Here is a 17,039-nt window from a genome sequence, read left to right as displayed (position 1 = left end):
TTTTGTGTGCTGCTACTTCATTACCCTTCTCTTCATCAGTCCTTTTCGACTACCATCCCTTCCACACACAAGACAGTCAGATCTAGGCTAAACACACTACACCCTGTCGCCAAGTACAAGGATTGGCAAGTTTGATGTCTACTGCAATCAGCATTGTTAATTGCCGGTCACCTTCTCCGTCTTCAACATACCTGCTCATCACCATCAAAATTCATGACTAGTTTAATGGGGCCGATGTGCACCACAGAAGTGGTAGCATGTCATTCGGAATCTTAAAAATCTCTTGTTTTATGTCTTCGAGAGGATTATCCGCTCAGAAACTTTGCGGGTCCCGTATCGCCGTGTAGAAAATAGTGTTTGTAATTTCATATGTAAATTGGCTTGATGTTTGATTGGAGATGATCAACGCTATGCGTGGCTAAATAGTGGAGATATGGTGATACTAATACACAACCTCATCATCATTCAATATGAGGAGATTAAACAGCTGAACATCACGTCCTCGAAAATACGACTTTTCTCAAGGTACCCTGAAGCGAGTATCTTTATTCCTCTCGGAGAAACGGATGTTCAAGTAGCTCGCCTGCCGTCTTTCTTTCCCCGGGGCGCCAACAAAGCATTCCCTTCACAAACGACAGGAAGTCTTCCCTCTCCTCCTCTTCTAAAGACGGAAGACTATCTGCAAGTTTTCGATCTGGAATTAAACCCCGATACAGAAAGTTGCCTGTCACCCATTAGTAGAATTCTTGATACAGAACAAGTAGATGTTTGAATTACCATTATCATCAAAGAAAGGACCACCAAAGAATTGATCCGCATTGTCAGAAAGCTCACCGTCCTGCCATCTGATGCGAGTAGGCCATTTCAACCCTCGCTTCGATTGATATCTTGCGATTAACTCTGGCGGAGGGTAGCCAAGCAAGGCTATCATTTCTGCGAGATGTGCCTTGGCATCGTATCGGCCTCGGTTATCATAGACCTGCTGGAACAACTCTTCGCCCTCTATCATATCCCAGAGCTGAGTAGTATCAGCAATAGAACAGCTCTAACTGGGGAGCCTCTAGCGCACAATGGTACCCATGTTCCAGATATCCGCACTCGCTTTCCAACCACAGCCTAGAATGACCTCCGGGGCGCGGTAGTGGTGTGGTTGGATGGGGTAGATACCCATTGCGTTATCGGAATCAAATTTCGCGGCTATTCCAAAATCAACGAGCATCGGCATGTTGTTGAATTTCTTTAATGGACCAAAATTATTGCGACGTCGAAAGACAGGTCGGCCTGTGGAATCGATTTTGTATTCCATCGGTTGGTCAAGCTGGGAATTCATAAAGTCATTTAATACAGACGGGTCTTCGAACGTGACCATGATGTTCTCAAGCTTCAAATCTATAGCAATCATTCTGAGCTGGAGACATATAGCTTGTCGGGGTAATACGTAATACATACCAGTATGAACAATTTTGCATTTTGTATGGAGGTAGTCGATGCCCGCGAGAAGAAACCGAATGTAAAGCTTGATAATTGGGAAAGGAATCTTCTCATCTACAAAACGCCTCCGGAAAAGCCATAAAGGCTCTCTTAGAGGCTCATATGCAAAACAGAGATGCTTTCCCTCCGGCCCCTCTATCTCGAAGCATTCCGAGGATGTGCGAAGGAATGGATGCCCGTGGTGCGAGGGATCCGTGTTCGCAATACATGCCTCGATTTCACGTTCATCCTCGGCATTCTGATTTGAGTTGGTGATTTTCAATGCCACGGCAGCTTCTGGGTCAGATTCGGCCCTGGGGTATTCAGCAATGGACACTAGCAATGGTAGGAGGAACCAAATACCCTCGCATGTCACGGGCAAACCACACGGTCGAGGAGACTCCCCAGCCGACTTTTACAAGGATCTGGAACCGGTCGCCGACTACCTCTCCAGGTCTTGCTGGGTAGAAGTACTTGGACTTGTGGCCTGGAACCTTTTCCTCGTCAACGCGCTCATCTTGGCGTATAAGAGGCCCTGGAGAAGGCGTTGGCAGGGGCTTTCTGCGAAGTGACGAGAACAAGCGCTTCGGCGTAGTTCTTATTGACCTCGTTACAAGCCGCATTTTAGCCGTTCTAGGTACGACTCAGAAGGTAAGAACCATAAACCGACATTTGGAGGTCAAAGCGAGGAAAACAACACTCGCGACATCCCTGTAAACACCACGTGACTTGTGTAGTACGAGTGAAAAATGTGACTCATCCGCCAAATAAAACTCGATTTATATTTTTTTAAAGTAGAAAACATGCTTTTCGTCACCATTAAAGAGCACCATGAATGGGTTTCGGGTTATCATGCTGCCTGGTTGTTGAATGATAGATAGGATGCGATCGAGGATATGTCACATCTTTTTCCGCATCCCCAATTTATTTGTAGTTTATGCTCGTGGGGAATAGACGACTTCAAATTTCTTACCTGGACATGGGCTTCTGGGTAAAAACACCGTGTAGGTATGTATATTGTTTCACAATTGAGATTAGACAACTGCTATAACCGCAAGTTCGCATCAACTGGAACGACTGTCTTCTTGATCCTTGACCCCATGACGTCATATGCTCGACGTCCTCCAACTTTGAGACAAATAGACTGCATAATGTCAATGAAGCCTCATTCCGATACGAGAAGTGGTTGTAGGAATGTCTTCCTGGTCGTGGGGGCCATATCCATAGGTCACGCCGAATATTCCCGTCATCGCTTCGCTTCTGCTCTAAAAGCCCTAAAGTGGCAGTTGTTAGTGGGAAGATAGCTGGTGGGTATTTTTCGTCGATTTCCTCAATGTCCTTCGAAAATTGCACGCATATTTCCTTACGTCTAAGTCGTTTAGCATTATCCTCTGGTTGCATGTTCATCATCGGTAGCAGATTATCAATATTTCGGTTACTACGTTGCCCTAAAGTGTCGTGTGGCAAATACCCGAGATGGCTATATGGTAATGAGATGCACTGTACATAAGATTTTGGTGCTGAGTTATAAGTAATAAGATGAAACCCGGAATTGTGCTCAAAACTTAATAGAGCTTTGAAGAGCTTATATTCAAATTCGTTTCATTGCATTATGGCCGAAGTAAAACACAGGATTCCATCACCCCTTCTCCCTACGATACCCGGCACAACGAGAATCGACTATCCAAAATGGTTCGGCGGCTCAGCGTCATGCATGGCCGTGGTTGTGTCGCATCCACTTGACTTGGGTAGGCGAGTCCTCAGCTCAATCACTTTAGCACTACTAACACACGCAGTCAAGGTGCGAATGCAGATGGACGGCGGCGCCAGACAAGGAACCGCCAAGACGGCTATACGAATCGTCCAGAGTGAAGGGATATCCGGGTTATACAGTGGAGTAAGCTGATCCATATCAACGGCTGATACAGCAAACTGACTGTCGCAGTTATCGGCAGGTCTTATGAGACAATGTATGCATGCCCTCTTTGTCGTAACAATTTTGGTGATGTCATAATCGATGAAGCTAATTCCCCGTTTCTAGTAACGTACGGATCCGTTCGCATCGGACTCTACGAATCAATCAAAGAGAAATGCAGAGAAAACGGCATCTCCCTGAATGCGCCCGCTCTAGCCATGGTGGCTGCTACAACGGGTTTTGTAGGGGCCATGTTCGGTACCCCGTCCGATATCGCGAACATACGCATGCAGAATGACCGATCTCTTCCACCGGCCTCTCGGCGCAATTACGCCCACGTACTAGATGCCTGGGTACAAATGAAGCGTACTGAGGGCTGGAGGGCATTTACGCAAGGACTGTGGCCGAACTGCGTTCGCTGTGCGGGTATGACAGCCTCCCAGCTAGCGTCTTATGACGTCTTCAAGGGCTTGTTGATGAGCTTCACGGGCACGAAAAACGAACATCCTGTTCTTCACGTGTTTGCGTCTCTACTAGCAAGTCTTGTGGCGACGACAGTTTGCAGTCCTATGGATGTGATTAAGACCCAGTTGATGGGAAGTTCGGGACAAGGGTCTACATTGAAGGTCATCAAGGAATTGACTGCAACTGAAGGGCTTAAATGGATATTCCGGGGGTGGACACCTAGTTTCGTCAGGCTGGGCCCTCAGACTATGGCTACGTTGGTGTTGCTGGAGCAGCACAAGAGGATGTATCGTGCCATTAAGGGAGTCGATGGAGCGTCGTTGTAGGTAGATTTAGATTTGAAATTAGACAACGCTGTGACAATTCTCCATACAAAACAGAAGAACTGGATTTGACTAGGACAACGTTAATCCATGTAGTTGTCAGTTCTATAGGTCTAGCCCAGTCGGCTGCATGGGTCAGGGCAAGTGGATCACCTCCGGATAAGGAAAATACGTCCAGCGGCAACTTGACCCCAGTCACCCCCACGGGCCACAGGTCATGTTGGGATCGGGGTCAACAGGCAGGCTGCGGGGTATATTTCAAATCATATCGTTGATTGGATAGATAGGAACATCCCCGGAGTGGCTCTGGCTCGCTTAGAAAGGATGAAGCGCATATAAAGCCCTGATAGGCAACGTGGCTTTGCTCAGACTCTTGTCCTTCCCCAAAAGTCTTGTTTTCACTTGGCCTGCATCATGTTTTTTAAAGGGCGACATCTCACGCTGGCTCAGACCATTTTGGTGATTTTTCCAAGTTTCATACTCTTTGGTTATAATCAAGTTGGAGTTGGTGGCTTGTTGGCTTTCGAAAGCTGGACCCAAACATTCCCCGAGATCGATACCACGCATATTGAAAATGACGGAACATCCTACAATTCAGTTATTCAAGGAGTCTACGTATCCTCATTTACCCTCGGAGCACTCGTTGGTGCTTTCTCATGTTCGGTGCTAGGGGACTGGCTGGGTCGACGCAAGACTATCTTCATCGGCGCTTGTCTGACCCTGATTGGAGAGATTATCTCCTGTACCTCGTTTCACCTACCTCAGCTTACTGTGGGACGCATCATCACCGGACTAGGTGTTGGAGAGCTGAGTACTATCACCCCAGTCTGGCAATCTGAATGCTCTCCGGCCATCAATCGAGGTGCTCATGTTGTCGTCGATGGCATCTTTATCACCAGCGGCTACATGGTCTCGTCGTGGATCAACTACGGCTTCTCTCACGTCGAGGAGTCGTCTGTTTCATGGCGTGTTCCTCTCGCCATTCCCTGTGTCTTTTCAATCATGCTCATGGCCTCCATTTTCTTCTTCCCCGAATCCCCACGCTGGCTCGTTAGTTCGGGTCGACGAGATGGCGCCGCCCACTCCCTCGCCCGAATCAAACAGACTTCACCAGACGACCCGAATATCCGACAAGAAGTATCCACAATTGAGCTCTCCCTCGAAGAAACCTCCCGCACGGCAGCTACAATGAAAGATATATTCACCATGAAAGACGGCAAGCTCTTCTACCGCTTCATGCTCTGCATGGGTCTACAATTCTTCATCCACATGACGGGCGCCAACGTGATCAGCACCTACGTGACGACCATCTTCCAGCAAGACCTCGGTCTATCGAGCGATCTGTCACGTATTTTAGCTGGGTGTGCGCTAACGTGGAAATTTCTTGCCTCGTTCGTCGCCTTCTTCACGATCGATCGGTTCGGACGACGCAAGCTTTTCCTTTTCACTGGCACCGGACTCACCCTCTGCATGACGGGATTGGCTATCACGAATAGCCTCCCGGATAGCAACAAGCCTGCTTCGATATTTAGTGTCATTTTCATTTTCTTGTTCAACTTCTTCTTCCCGATTGGCTTTCTGGGCACTTCGTTCTTGTATTGTACGGAAGTTGCGCCGGTTCGTCTACGCGTGGCAACGACTTCCATCTCTACGGCGAATCACTGGTTATGGTATGTCCTTTATCCTAGCTTCCCTCATCCAATTCCTAAAGTTCAAATGCTAACCGAGTGTTTAAAAGGAACTTTGTCGTCCAAATGATCACCCCGGTCGCCCTGGCCCAAATCGGATACAAATACTACATTGTCTATGCACTGATCGCATTCTGCTTCCCCATCGCTGCGTATTTCTTCTACCCCGAAACAATGGGCCAGAGTCTTGAGAAGATTGAAGAGCTGTTCCAGCGGGATATATCTGTGTTTGAAACCGTCTCGGCTGCACGACGCATGACGAAGTGGCCTGAGTTGGATGGACAGGTGGGCGACGACACGAAGACCAAGGTGGAGTGCATTGAGGACTCGGGTGATGAGAAGCAGGTTTAATGTACATAAAGGAGTGGATTCCGGCTTTTGTCATCGCGGATAGATATAGATGAAATACTATGCTAGACTGATAGACCCAATTGTCGCCACTCCCCATCTGCGTGTACCTCGGTAATCGAGATCTACTTTTTGAAATGCCTGCTTGACTGCCATCCTGGCGCGACGAACACTGCCCAAATTGCGGGTCCTTTGCATTCTGCCGAGTCGGTCGAGAACAAATCTTCGGTGGTCTTCATTCTCTAATCCGGAATTCCCGAGGACAAAGAGTGGCCATAGTAGGGTTGCCGAGTCGGGGAGGGAGGAGATCTGACGGATGATGGTGTTTACAAGGTATCGCTTGCTCAGTGTTGGTTGTTGCTCATTTTTCTCTGTTTGGTCTGACTGAAGGCTACATGGGTGTTGGACGGGAACAGCACTCAGTCTCTCTGTGAGGTATAACAGTGCTGTCAACCGTTTAATTTCGGCTATTTTGGAGAGGTCATCTCGATCTGCTGAGTGGGTGGGCAAGGTTTGCTTCAGATCGCTTAATGCAGACCTGATCGCATTAGTCCTCGTGTTTAGATCTTGGTCTTCTTCCTTGGGTTGAAACTCCTTTTGAGTATCCTAGGGTTGAATTAGTAGTGTACAATACCCATTAATATGAAAAGAATTACTATGGATAGCTCCGTTGCCATGTCTGAAATATCGTTGATTAGGCTCATCAATCTCCGCGAGCAGCCCATGACCATGTCAATCTGATGGGATTAGCACCTAGCATTCTCAGTGGCGCACAGCACTTACCTCATCGAGATCATCGTTCTCAGTCCAGCTATATCTCCGCTTAACTTGCGTTTTGCTCTGTGCAGCTGTCCGGCTCATAATATCATGTGCCACGAAATACATAGTAACAAATTTAAGCAGTGATGGGCTCTCGCAATGGCTCCCCGTATGATTCAGAAGTTCAAGACCCGCATGGAGATGCGTGATCCAGGAGGGGTCGCACTCATCGGATATCTAGATCCTCGTTAATGGATACCGGCAGTTAGGTGGCCACACGTACATCATGAAAGCAAAGCATCAGGACAGTTGCAATGACTCCATCATCAATCCTATTCTGTGAGATAGCTTGGTTCAAGCTTTTCAAGGCTCTGCTCGTGTAGATTAACGTCTCCTTTATAAACCTCGTGTCTCCCAATAGACGCAGCTGGTTTCCGGCGGCCGCCAGGAGTGCATTTCGTAGCGTTGGGTGTACAAAGCAAAGAGGCGTTATGAGTGATATATACGGGTTGTCCACCTGACTCAAGGCGCAGTTCGGTCCTATCCCGTGGATGAAGTAGTCGAGGAGGTAGCTTTCGACCTCGGAGTACTCAGCCAATGGATGCCGGAAAGATGAAGTCATCAAGTCAAGATATTGGTATTCGAGCTCCAATTCTGATAGGTCTTCAGTGGTGGGTTCATCGGCTTCGAGCACTGTAGAGGGGTGATTTTCAATATCAAAGTCGCTATTTGTTGTATTGAGAAAAATCCACCGCCCGACGTACTTGTCCAATGGCAAAGTGTACGATGCAGCTTCTATATGAACCGGTGATGATAATTCATGTTTGCCATTGTTCTTGCTCCATTTTCCTGTTCAATTCAGTTAGGATATGGAGCTCGAGGTCCTCAGTAGTCATACCTTTACGTCCAAAACTAATTCCTCGCTGGAGCGCATCTTCTTGGTACATCAATCTCAGACCTCGCTCACACTTGAGATTTAGTCGCTCGCAACGCCGACACCGCGGCTTTTCCTCAGTACATCGGACATGCTTATCTATCTCGTTCAGATCATCAGCACGGTCGCATTTTCATCCAACGATTGCGGATCGAACCTTTGCACTGATGACAACCGGATCTTCGACGGCTTTCACATTGGGTGCGCTGTCGTGAAGACATAGAGATATCTTAGTCAGACTAGCACTGGCGAATAATAAATGAAACACAAATGTCGTATATGAACTTGGAGATATCGAAGTCGAGCGTGTTATCAGCTCGGGGCAATGCGGGGAAACACCTTTCCTAGTTGGGCTAGCGTCTGGGGACGGAGATAATGGGAAACAAACAGTGCAAACAGAACAAACACAGACGGTTCTTCCAACTCCCCACGCCAACTCTTGTATTCGCCCTTGTCGCATCCTGCATTGTGCGAGCAATCTTCGTCGGATTGTGCTACTCCACTACAGATCGATGCATTATCTATATCATCAAAGTTTATGTCTTAACGTACATTAGTTTGATCACAGCTACCTCTAATCCTCACAGCCTAGCGATACACAGCTTACTAAATACATATTTGCAACTACCTCGCCAAAGCAGCACCACAATTGCATCCTTTACCCTCAACCTGAGGGCTAGGTAACATATCTGAAATTCTTCTGCTCAAAGTCCGTTTGATCCGCAAATGCATCTGCCAATTCATCTCCACTAGAAGCCTCAGACTCGGGATCAACACCTTCCAGCCGTCTGTTCAGCCGAGCAACCAGAACCCAGTATACTGCTATCAGACTGATACAGATACAATAACAGGCTAGCATCGCGATGAAACCTCCGGTATACGCGGGAGCTTGCTCTTCACGGAACGTTTGAGGTCCGATCAGATTTCCTAGCACTGATAAGCCTGAAGCCACAAATAAACGAACCGGATGAAACCTACCGACAGCATAGCCGATGTATAAGATTGAATACTGAAAGTTCTTCTTCGTGTGACCAGCAGTGTTGGCCTGGGCCATTGAAATACCTAAGAAGTTAGCAAGTCTTGGTGACCGAAGTGGAGTACCTACCAACTACGTATGGTCCGAAGTAGGTGTACAGCTAATTGCAAAGTCAGTGGTATGCCACAGGTCGCAAGAGCAGACAACATACCAGATATATACCGACCATCTGTCCCCCGATATTTGTGCGTGGAAGAGTATAGACGATCACCGATCCGATAATCGGCAAACAAGCCGCAATCATAGTAACGAGACATCTCCGGTCAGTCCATTTCGCAGCCAGCCACGAGAAGAAGAAGGCCGAGAGTGTCGACATGATACCAGTGGGCATGTTCAGGAGGGATGTATTGACAGGTGAGAAGCCAAGATTGTTGATGATGATTCCACTAAAGGTGGTGAGCCCTGCCATTGTTAGCACAGAACGCACACCGAGCAAATGTTTGACTTACCTCCGTTCGGAATGTTGATGGCAATGTTGAAGAAGAAGAGTATCCATGTTTTTGGATCCATGACTGCCTCGAGTGCTTGCTTGCCCTTCCATTGCTTGTTGACAATCCCAGTCTTATTCTCCGCCACCCGCTGCACTGCATAGTATTTTTCCTGCTCGGACAGGAAAGACGCGGTCATGGGAGAGTCAGGAAGGAAGATAAAAGCGACGATGGACCATGTTATGGAGACAGTTCCTGAAGACATCAGCACCATCCGTGCATCGAATGTGATTATTTACCGAACTCACCAACGATGAGATACAAGTACTGCCAAATGGCCAACGGTGCAGAATCAGGAATATGACCGACAGCCCAAGAGAGAAACCCATTGATTACTGAACTGACTGCTGCCAGAACAATTGCGTTTCTCGGAGGTTGTTCGTGTTTCTTGTAGAAGCCTGCAACGATCAGAGTGACGGAGGGGACGATTATCGCTTCCAAGCAACCTACTATTGTCAACATCATCCGGATCACGAGACGATATATTGGGAGAGGAAATACCCATGAAGAAGCGTAACGCCATCAGCCCACCCCAATTGCGGCACGAGGAAACCAAGAGGGCCATGGCAGACCAGCCAAACGCACAAGACGATAGATATTTCGCGGAAGGGAGCTTTTGGATCAAATAGGACGAGGGCCACATGCCAACAATTGACTGCAGACTTCTGGTCAGATCAATTCAGAAAGCAAAGCATGGAACCGTACACCGATCGATAAAATAGATCCAGCCCAGGAATATTGCTGGCCGACCAGATGGAGATCTATACAGAAACGTGAGTGTATATTCGAGAGGCTGGCCGGGATTCCCTCACCTTCTTTCAGCCCATAAATCGCCGCGGTGCTGATGGCAACTTTGTCAACTGCTCCCAATGTGGCCGTCAAGAACAACTGCCATTCTCTTAGCTCCTTGCGAGTTATTAAGAGGTTTCACGCCTTACCATCGGAACCAAAATCCAGTCGAGCTTTCGAATTAGTTTCTTCTCCATCTCCGGAGTCATAGGTGGATATTGAGTACTCTGAGCCAAATATGATGCTGCCTGGTCCATGGCTCCAGCGACTTCACCTTTGACTGCTGGAGTAGTCTCCTCGCCAGGGGCTTTTTGATGTTTCATGACGACGATATAGAACTGACTGACGACTTGACTTCTGGTCCGGGTGAAAAGGATTTCGACTCATCCCCAAAGGCACGATAACTCGATAAGCCTATATATAGTGACGAGATGATGGAAGTCCCGATAGATTCCAACTTCCCGTCATGGTCTATCATAGGCTTGGCAGATACGAGCGGATTGGAGCAAATGAAAAGTCCGAAAGCTATCACCGGAAGGACCTTCTTTTGAATCCGACCAGGATCCATGGTTAATGCCGTGCGACGATAAGCTTTGCGGGGAAGCAGCAAGGATCGCGTGGTAGAAGAGGATGGTCGATACGACGGGTGGAGAATAACACTAGACCGGCGAATGGGAGTGCATCGTGTTGACCTTCCTGCGACTGGACGGCGTGGCTTGGCAATCCAACGGTATCGACCTGCCGGATTGTCGCCAAAGTTATCGTCTACCCCTCTGTAGGGGCGGGGATAATGTGGTGGGTGGGAGTTTATAATGTTCAAATGGATATAAAGATCGCTGTTGGTCCTACCAGTTTGGAGAATGCCATAGACCCGAACAACATCAGCACTTGAGCAATGGCACCAAGACCAGAGGGTATCAAGATCGCAATCGGTAAGTTTTCAAACCATATAAGAGTTCGGTGCTAACACAGCTTCGATTATAGACCGAGGTGGTACGTTCACCGATGTCTGGGCGAGCTTTCCTGGACAACAAGATGTAGTCCTCAAACTGCTATCGGTTGATCCATCCAACTATGACGATGCGCCAACAGAAGGTTTGTGTATTAAGAGCTGCATGAAATTAAACACCTGCTAAAGATTTCAAGGTATTCGACGTATTCTATCGCATTTCTACGGCAAAGAGCTTCCCCGGGGAAGCCCTCTGCCTAAGACTGACATCGAGTTTATCCGAATGGGCACTACCGTGGCCACAAACGCCTTGCTCGAACGCAAGGGCACAAAGCATGCATTCCTAGTAACTAAAGGATTTCGAGATCTGCTCAATATCGGATATCAGTCCAGACCTAGGCTATTTGACCTCAACATAGTGAAGCCTGAGGTGCTGTACACCGAAGTGCGTGAGGTTGACGCTAGAGTTACCATCGAGGGCTTTGACGAGGACGTTGATGGTTTGTTCAGGTCAGAACAGGAGATCCCAGGAGCCCTAACTCGTGGGACCAGTGGAGACATGGTCCGGATTCTGACCCCCCTTGATGAGCAAAAGGTCCGTCAGACATTGAAGGATCTGCGAGTCAAAGGAATCGATACACTTGCTGTTTGCCTGACGCATTCGCATGTGTACCCCGAACATGAGAAGCGTATTTACGAGCTAGCTACCGAGGAGGGGTTCACCCACGTGTCGTTATCTTCTGCTGTGGCCGCGAACATGATCAAGATGGTTCCTCGAGGAAGCTCTGCCTCAGCGGATGCATACTTGACTCCAGAGATCAAGAAATACATCTCCGGATTTGCCAAAGGTTTCGAAGGTGGGATCCTCAATGGCGTCAGATGCGACTTCATGCAGTCTGATGGCGGTCTCGTGAGCCACAACAGCTTCAGTGGATTACGAGGGATTTTGAGCGGGCCTGCAGGTATTCTCCATTTCCCATGTACGATAATGAATCTTCTCTGACAGCGCAGGCGGCGTGGTTGGCTATGCAAACACTTCGTATGACAAGCAGAACAAAATTCCTATTGTGGGATTTGACATGGGTGGCACATCGACAGATGTTTCAAGATATGGCGGGCAACTAGAGCACGTCTTTGAAAGTGTCACCGCCGGCGTGACTATCCAGAGCCCTCAGTTGGATATAAACACAGTTGCCGCCGGTGGTGGATCGATCCTATATTGGAGAAACGGGCTCTTTGCTGTTGGCCCGGAGAGCGCGTCCTCACACCCAGGGCCTGCATGCTATCGCAAAGGGGGGCCGCTGACAGTGACAGATGTAAATCTGTTCTTGGGTCGACTTCTGCCGGATTTCTTCCCGAAGATATTTGGAAAGAACGAGGACGAGCCACTTGACTCTGAAATCGTACGGGAGAAATTCACATCCCTCACGACCGAAATCAATGCCGAAACAGGGCGATCGCTGAGTCCGCAAGAAGTGGCCTGCGGCTTCTTAGATGTAGCAAACGAGGCAATGTGTCGACCAATTCGGGCCCTGACGGAGGGGAAGGGATATGATATCGGTATGATCTGCCCTGAGAATTGACAAAATTGAGTGACTGACGCATCCCAGGCAGTCATAACCTTAGTGTTTTTGGTGGCGCTGGCGGGCAGCATGCGTGTGATGTTGCACGGAAGCTGGGAATATCTACAGTCATCATTCACAAATATTCAAGTATTCTGTCCGCATATGGTAAGGGACTCCTTATCAAGCAGGAACTGTTGCTAACAACACAGGTATGGCGTTGGCGGACGTGGTCCAGGAAGCCCAAGAGCCAGTTAACGAGACTTATACCGAAGCGTCCTTGAAGATACTGAACGGCCGCCTGTCTCTCCTCCAAACAAAAGTTCATCAGAAGCTCGTCGAACAGGGCATCCATTCAAATAGTATATCCTACCAATCGTACCTGAATATGCGATACCAAGGGACCGAAACATCAATCATGGTTCTGAAGCCCGAGGACGGTGACTTCAAAGAAGAGTTCAAAAAAGCGCACCTTCGGGAGTTTGCCTTCTTATTTCCTGATGAACGACCAATATTTGTGGATGATGTGCGTGTAAGAGGTATTGGAGCCAGCGGGGGTTTGGGTTCAGAGGGACTTCAGCTGGATGCAGAGATGAAGAACACACATTTTGCTCCAGTGTCAACACAAATAGCTGAGCGAACGGTAGGGTCGCATTCAATTTGCCGCATCAGTATCGCTAATGATAGCAGACGAAGATCTACTTCCAAGGACAGGGAATCTGTGCCACGCCTGTATTCCTTTTGCAGAACCTGACGCCATCTGTCATCGTTACTGGACCGGCAGTCATCATTGATCAGACCCAGACACTTGTAATTACGCCTGATGCAGAAGCCAAGATTCTGCAGTCTCATGTCGTGATTGATGTCAAGTCTGGCGCGTCAGCCAAATTGAAGGATCCTACTGTCGTTGATCACATTCAGTTATCGGTGTTTGGTCATCGGTTTATGAGCATCGCCGAGCAGATGGGTCGTGCTCTACAGAAGACGTCCGTCTCGTTGAACATCAAAGAGCGGCTGGACTTTTCCTGTGCTTTATTTGGACCGGACGGTATGTTTTTCAAGAGACTGGAGAGGATGATGCTAACTCAATCCAGGGGGTCTGGTGGCCAACGCCCCTCATGTTCCTGTTCACCTGGGTTCAATGAGCTACGCGGTGAAATTCCAACATGATCTGCACAAAGGAAATCTAACTCCGGGAGATGTTCTAGTTTCAAATCACCCCGAGGCTGGAGGAACCCATTTGCCTGACATTACTGTCATCACACCTGTCTTTGAGAAATCTGGAAAAGAAGTCGCCTTTTATGTCGCCTCCCGTGGCCACCACACGGATATAGGTGGACTCGGAGGGACTTCCATGCCACCGAACTCCACCGAACTATGGCAGGAGGGTGCCGCAATCCGGTCATTCAAGCTGGTTCATGCCGAGAATTTTGACGATAAGGGCATCACTGAAATCCTCCTTAGTCCTGGCCAGTATCCCGGCTGCTCTGGAAGCCGCCACGTCGCGGACAACATCTCCGACCTCAAAGCCCAAGTCGCGGCCAACCACAAGGGAATGACACTTGTACAAGCCCTGATCAAAGAGTACTCGCTACCCGTGGTCCAGCTCTACATGGGCGCCATCCAATCCAACGCCGAGCTCGCAGTGAGAGCATATCTCCGATCGACCTGCTCGAAGTTCGGATCCCACCTCACAGCCGAAGACCAGATGGACAACGGCTCCCTCATCAAACTCTCAATCACAATCGCCCCAGACGGATCCGCCACCTTCGACTTCACCGGCACCGGTTGCGAACTCCTGAGCAATATCAACGCCCCACCCGCCATCACGCACTCCGCCATCATCTACACCATGCGCCTACTCATTGGGACCGACATCCCCCTTAACCAAGGCTGTCTGGCGCCCATCGACGTGATCCTCCCTAAGGGAACCTTCCTCAACCCATCCGCCGGGCCCGCCGTATGTGCCGGAAACACACAGACATCGCAGCGCATCGTGGACGTGATCCTGCGCGCGTTCCGCGCCGCCGCAGCGTCGCACGGCTGCATGAACTGCCTCGGCTTCTTCGGCGAGGGCGGCAGAGACAAGGACGGACAGAAACTGAGCGGGTACGCGTATGCATTTGGCGAAACGATCTGCGGGGGCTCCGGCGCTACCGAAATTTCACCTGGCGCTTCAGGTGTGCATACGCACATGACGAACACGAGGATCACGGACCCGGAGAGTCTGGAAAAGCGGTACCCGGTTATTCTGCGTGAGTTTGCTATTCGTCCGGGCACTGGGGGAAAGGGTCTCCATGATGGTGGGGATGGCGTCGTCAGGGATATTGAATGTCGGGCGCCGTTGAGCTTCAGCGTTATTACTGAAAGGCGCAGTATTCCGCCGTATGGGATTAATGGTGGACAGCCGGGGGAGCGTGGTGCGAATTACTGGGTTCGTCGTGTGAAGATCGGAGAGAAGGAGGAGTGGCGGTGGGTGAACATGGGGTCGAAGAACATGGTGAGAATGGAGACGGGGGACCGGTGCGTTATTCATACACCTGGTGGTGGTGGCTGGGGACAGGCAGAGATGAATGGGTTCCATGCGAATGGGAGCAGCGCTCAGCAGGTCCAGTATCCGCGGGCGTCAGGCAGTGTAGCTGCGTATATGACGGCCCAGGAGAGCTCTTCATGATATTATTTGTCCAAGAACAGGTTACTCAGAAATTTCGTCAGGAATATACTACAAGTTGCTCACCATTCAAGCAATCAAATTCCTTGTCCTGGCAACCTCAAACCCAACACCATGTAACTGGACTAGACGAACGCATCTATAACAGAGACTAGCCCTAAGCATCAAATACTAACCATCAACTCATTCATCTAAAACCATAAATGCACACATGGCTCCACTCATTCCCTCTTCTCCTCGACACTCTTCCTCCCCGCGAAGGCCGACGTCGCAGCCCACGGCGCAGGCCAGGCCAACTCCCTCTCGAGACCCTCAAGGTCGTCACCCGAAACCAGCTGATCCACAACAGCAATAAAGATATACGCGCCCATAGCTGTAAAGATATGCCACCTGCAGATAATCAGCCTCAGCAATACCTCAACCCACAACAAGAACCCCACTAGAACCAAGGAGAGAACCAGATAAGATAAAAAGGGGAGACCTACCACCCATGCAACTCCAGCACAAACGCCCAAGGCAGCCCAATCGTCTCTTTCCAGGATTTCAAAATCCCGCAGGTCCAGTTGTCGATTAACCAGAGATAGTAGCCGGCGTTGAATATCACTTCTCGCGGTTAGCATCTCACCTCATCTCATCTCATCCACCCAACTACCTAACCCCAACCCCAAATGCCTCAAAAGTAGCAAGGGAATAAATACCTGCACCAAACCTCACAACGCCCCAAACCTTCCTCCTAGACTCAGACCCAGCCTTCGTCCTCGCACCAATCAACTGCATCGTCCTGAGGCCGATAATAACAACCATGACGCCAAACGACACAGAATGGAAGATCAACTCATCAGTAAGAACATGATAAACCACTAGCGCGCTGAGCAAGGTCCCCAGAAAAACAGCCATCCTGACCGAGTCCCGATGACTAGAATGCACTGTGATCACGCGGTGCAGAACCGGCGTGGTGGCGAAGAGCATGGAGAGGTCGTCCACTTCCTCACGTCAATATTCTTTCCACTATTGAGGGGATAGATCGGTAGGGAATGATAGGGCAGATGGACTCACTCATCTGGGTATGATACTTCATACTAATATGAAAAGCAGCAGAGCAGATTCCAACGGCCATGAGACCCCAGTAAGGAAAGAGGCGGAAGACATGGACATTTGGTTTTGCGTGGAGGCGACGGAGGCCATAGATTGCGTAGAGAACTATTCTCTGTTAGATTATCTGGTTGAAATTGAGAGTTGTTTAGGTTAGACATACTGTAGGAGAGATTGGTCAATGTGTTAATGAACTCGGCGATGTAGCGCGTTATCACGTAGTCCTTGTCATCGCGAGATAAATGTGATTAGTTAACTCAATTGACTCCTTAGACGCGATGCCTTTTCCGATTTAAGCGATCATGGAGCTGGAATACCTCTTCGCAGAAACTTCATCACGTTAACAAACTGATAGCTCGTGCTAGTACAGAAAAACTAACTTTGAATTCGCGGTCGTGGGTCCCCAAAAGGGGGTATTTGTGGTGTCCGAGATCATTCCGGATTATACTTAACGGGATTTGTGTAGACTTTACGCAGTAGAGGTATCGCGCGTCGCAAGGTAGCTTTTAAGCAAAAATAAGCGTCTGGGGGCCAAAGGGTCAACGCGTCG

The 17,039-nt window shown here is 49.0% G+C and overlaps 6 protein-coding genes across 6 annotated transcripts; 3 read left to right on the top strand and 3 right to left on the bottom strand.

Moving 5' to 3' along the window:
- Positions 1 to 379: 379 nt before the first annotated feature.
- On the bottom strand, positions 380 to 2,128 carry P170DRAFT_514608 (protein kinase). The gene is made up of 5 exons (XM_024855225.1): positions 1,834 to 2,128; positions 1,450 to 1,784; positions 1,070 to 1,389; positions 778 to 1,018; positions 380 to 724 (listed from the first exon to the last, which is right to left on the bottom strand). Exons 1-5 carry the CDS (start codon positions 2,091 to 2,093, stop codon positions 546 to 548), a joined length of 1,335 nt encoding a protein of 444 aa, XP_024698669.1. The 5' UTR covers positions 2,094 to 2,128; the 3' UTR covers positions 380 to 545.
- A 954-nt stretch (positions 2,129 to 3,082) lies between these two features.
- On the top strand, positions 3,083 to 4,176 carry P170DRAFT_481314 (mitochondrial carrier; the record flags this gene model as incomplete). Its single annotated transcript, XM_024853857.1, has 4 exons — positions 3,083 to 3,218; positions 3,267 to 3,367; positions 3,416 to 3,440; positions 3,512 to 4,176. 4 exons carry the CDS (start codon positions 3,083 to 3,085, stop codon positions 4,174 to 4,176), a joined length of 927 nt encoding a protein of 308 aa, XP_024698668.1.
- Positions 4,177 to 4,587: 411 nt separating this feature from the next.
- On the top strand, positions 4,588 to 6,212 carry P170DRAFT_370415 (general substrate transporter; the record flags this gene model as incomplete). The annotated part of the gene is made up of 2 exons (XM_024844952.1): positions 4,588 to 5,843; positions 5,912 to 6,212. 2 exons carry the CDS (start codon positions 4,588 to 4,590, stop codon positions 6,210 to 6,212), a joined length of 1,557 nt encoding a protein of 518 aa, XP_024698667.1.
- A 57-nt stretch (positions 6,213 to 6,269) lies between these two features.
- Positions 6,270 to 10,873, bottom strand: P170DRAFT_459787 (MFS general substrate transporter; the record flags this gene model as incomplete). Its single annotated transcript, XM_024851894.1, has 15 exons — positions 10,365 to 10,873; positions 10,239 to 10,314; positions 10,132 to 10,187; positions 9,928 to 10,081; positions 9,675 to 9,872; positions 9,366 to 9,621; positions 9,083 to 9,324; positions 8,881 to 8,964; positions 8,653 to 8,829; positions 7,867 to 8,001; positions 7,252 to 7,817; positions 6,993 to 7,205; positions 6,866 to 6,946; positions 6,629 to 6,815; positions 6,270 to 6,580 (listed from the first exon to the last, which is right to left on the bottom strand). The coding sequence occupies exons 1-15, from the start codon at positions 10,536 to 10,538 to the stop codon at positions 6,270 to 6,272; spliced, it is 2,910 nt and encodes a 969-aa protein (XP_024698666.1). The 5' UTR covers positions 10,539 to 10,873.
- A 156-nt stretch (positions 10,874 to 11,029) lies between these two features.
- On the top strand, positions 11,030 to 15,418 carry P170DRAFT_459786 (uncharacterized protein). Its single transcript, XM_024851893.1, has 8 exons — positions 11,030 to 11,147; positions 11,200 to 11,310; positions 11,362 to 12,126; positions 12,176 to 12,724; positions 12,775 to 12,894; positions 12,939 to 13,369; positions 13,417 to 13,774; positions 13,821 to 15,418. Exons 1-8 carry the CDS (start codon positions 11,111 to 11,113, stop codon positions 15,398 to 15,400), a joined length of 3,951 nt encoding a protein of 1,316 aa, XP_024698665.1. The 5' UTR covers positions 11,030 to 11,110; the 3' UTR covers positions 15,401 to 15,418.
- A 64-nt stretch (positions 15,419 to 15,482) lies between these two features.
- Positions 15,483 to 16,948, bottom strand: P170DRAFT_441787 (ceramidase). Its single transcript, XM_024850399.1, has 7 exons — positions 16,870 to 16,948; positions 16,807 to 16,819; positions 16,653 to 16,713; positions 16,454 to 16,597; positions 16,096 to 16,380; positions 15,883 to 16,000; positions 15,483 to 15,787 (listed from the first exon to the last, which is right to left on the bottom strand). The coding sequence occupies exons 1-7, from the start codon at positions 16,923 to 16,925 to the stop codon at positions 15,619 to 15,621; spliced, it is 846 nt and encodes a 281-aa protein (XP_024698664.1). The 5' UTR covers positions 16,926 to 16,948; the 3' UTR covers positions 15,483 to 15,618.
- Between the last annotated feature and the right edge of the window lie 91 nt (positions 16,949 to 17,039).

This window comes from Aspergillus steynii (genome assembly GCF_002849105.1).
Source record: "Aspergillus steynii IBT 23096 chromosome Unknown P170scaffold_11, whole genome shotgun sequence".
NCBI classification, from domain to species: Eukaryota; Fungi; Ascomycota; class Eurotiomycetes; order Eurotiales; family Aspergillaceae; genus Aspergillus; species Aspergillus steynii.
This window is presented reverse-complemented; position numbering and strand designations above follow the sequence as displayed.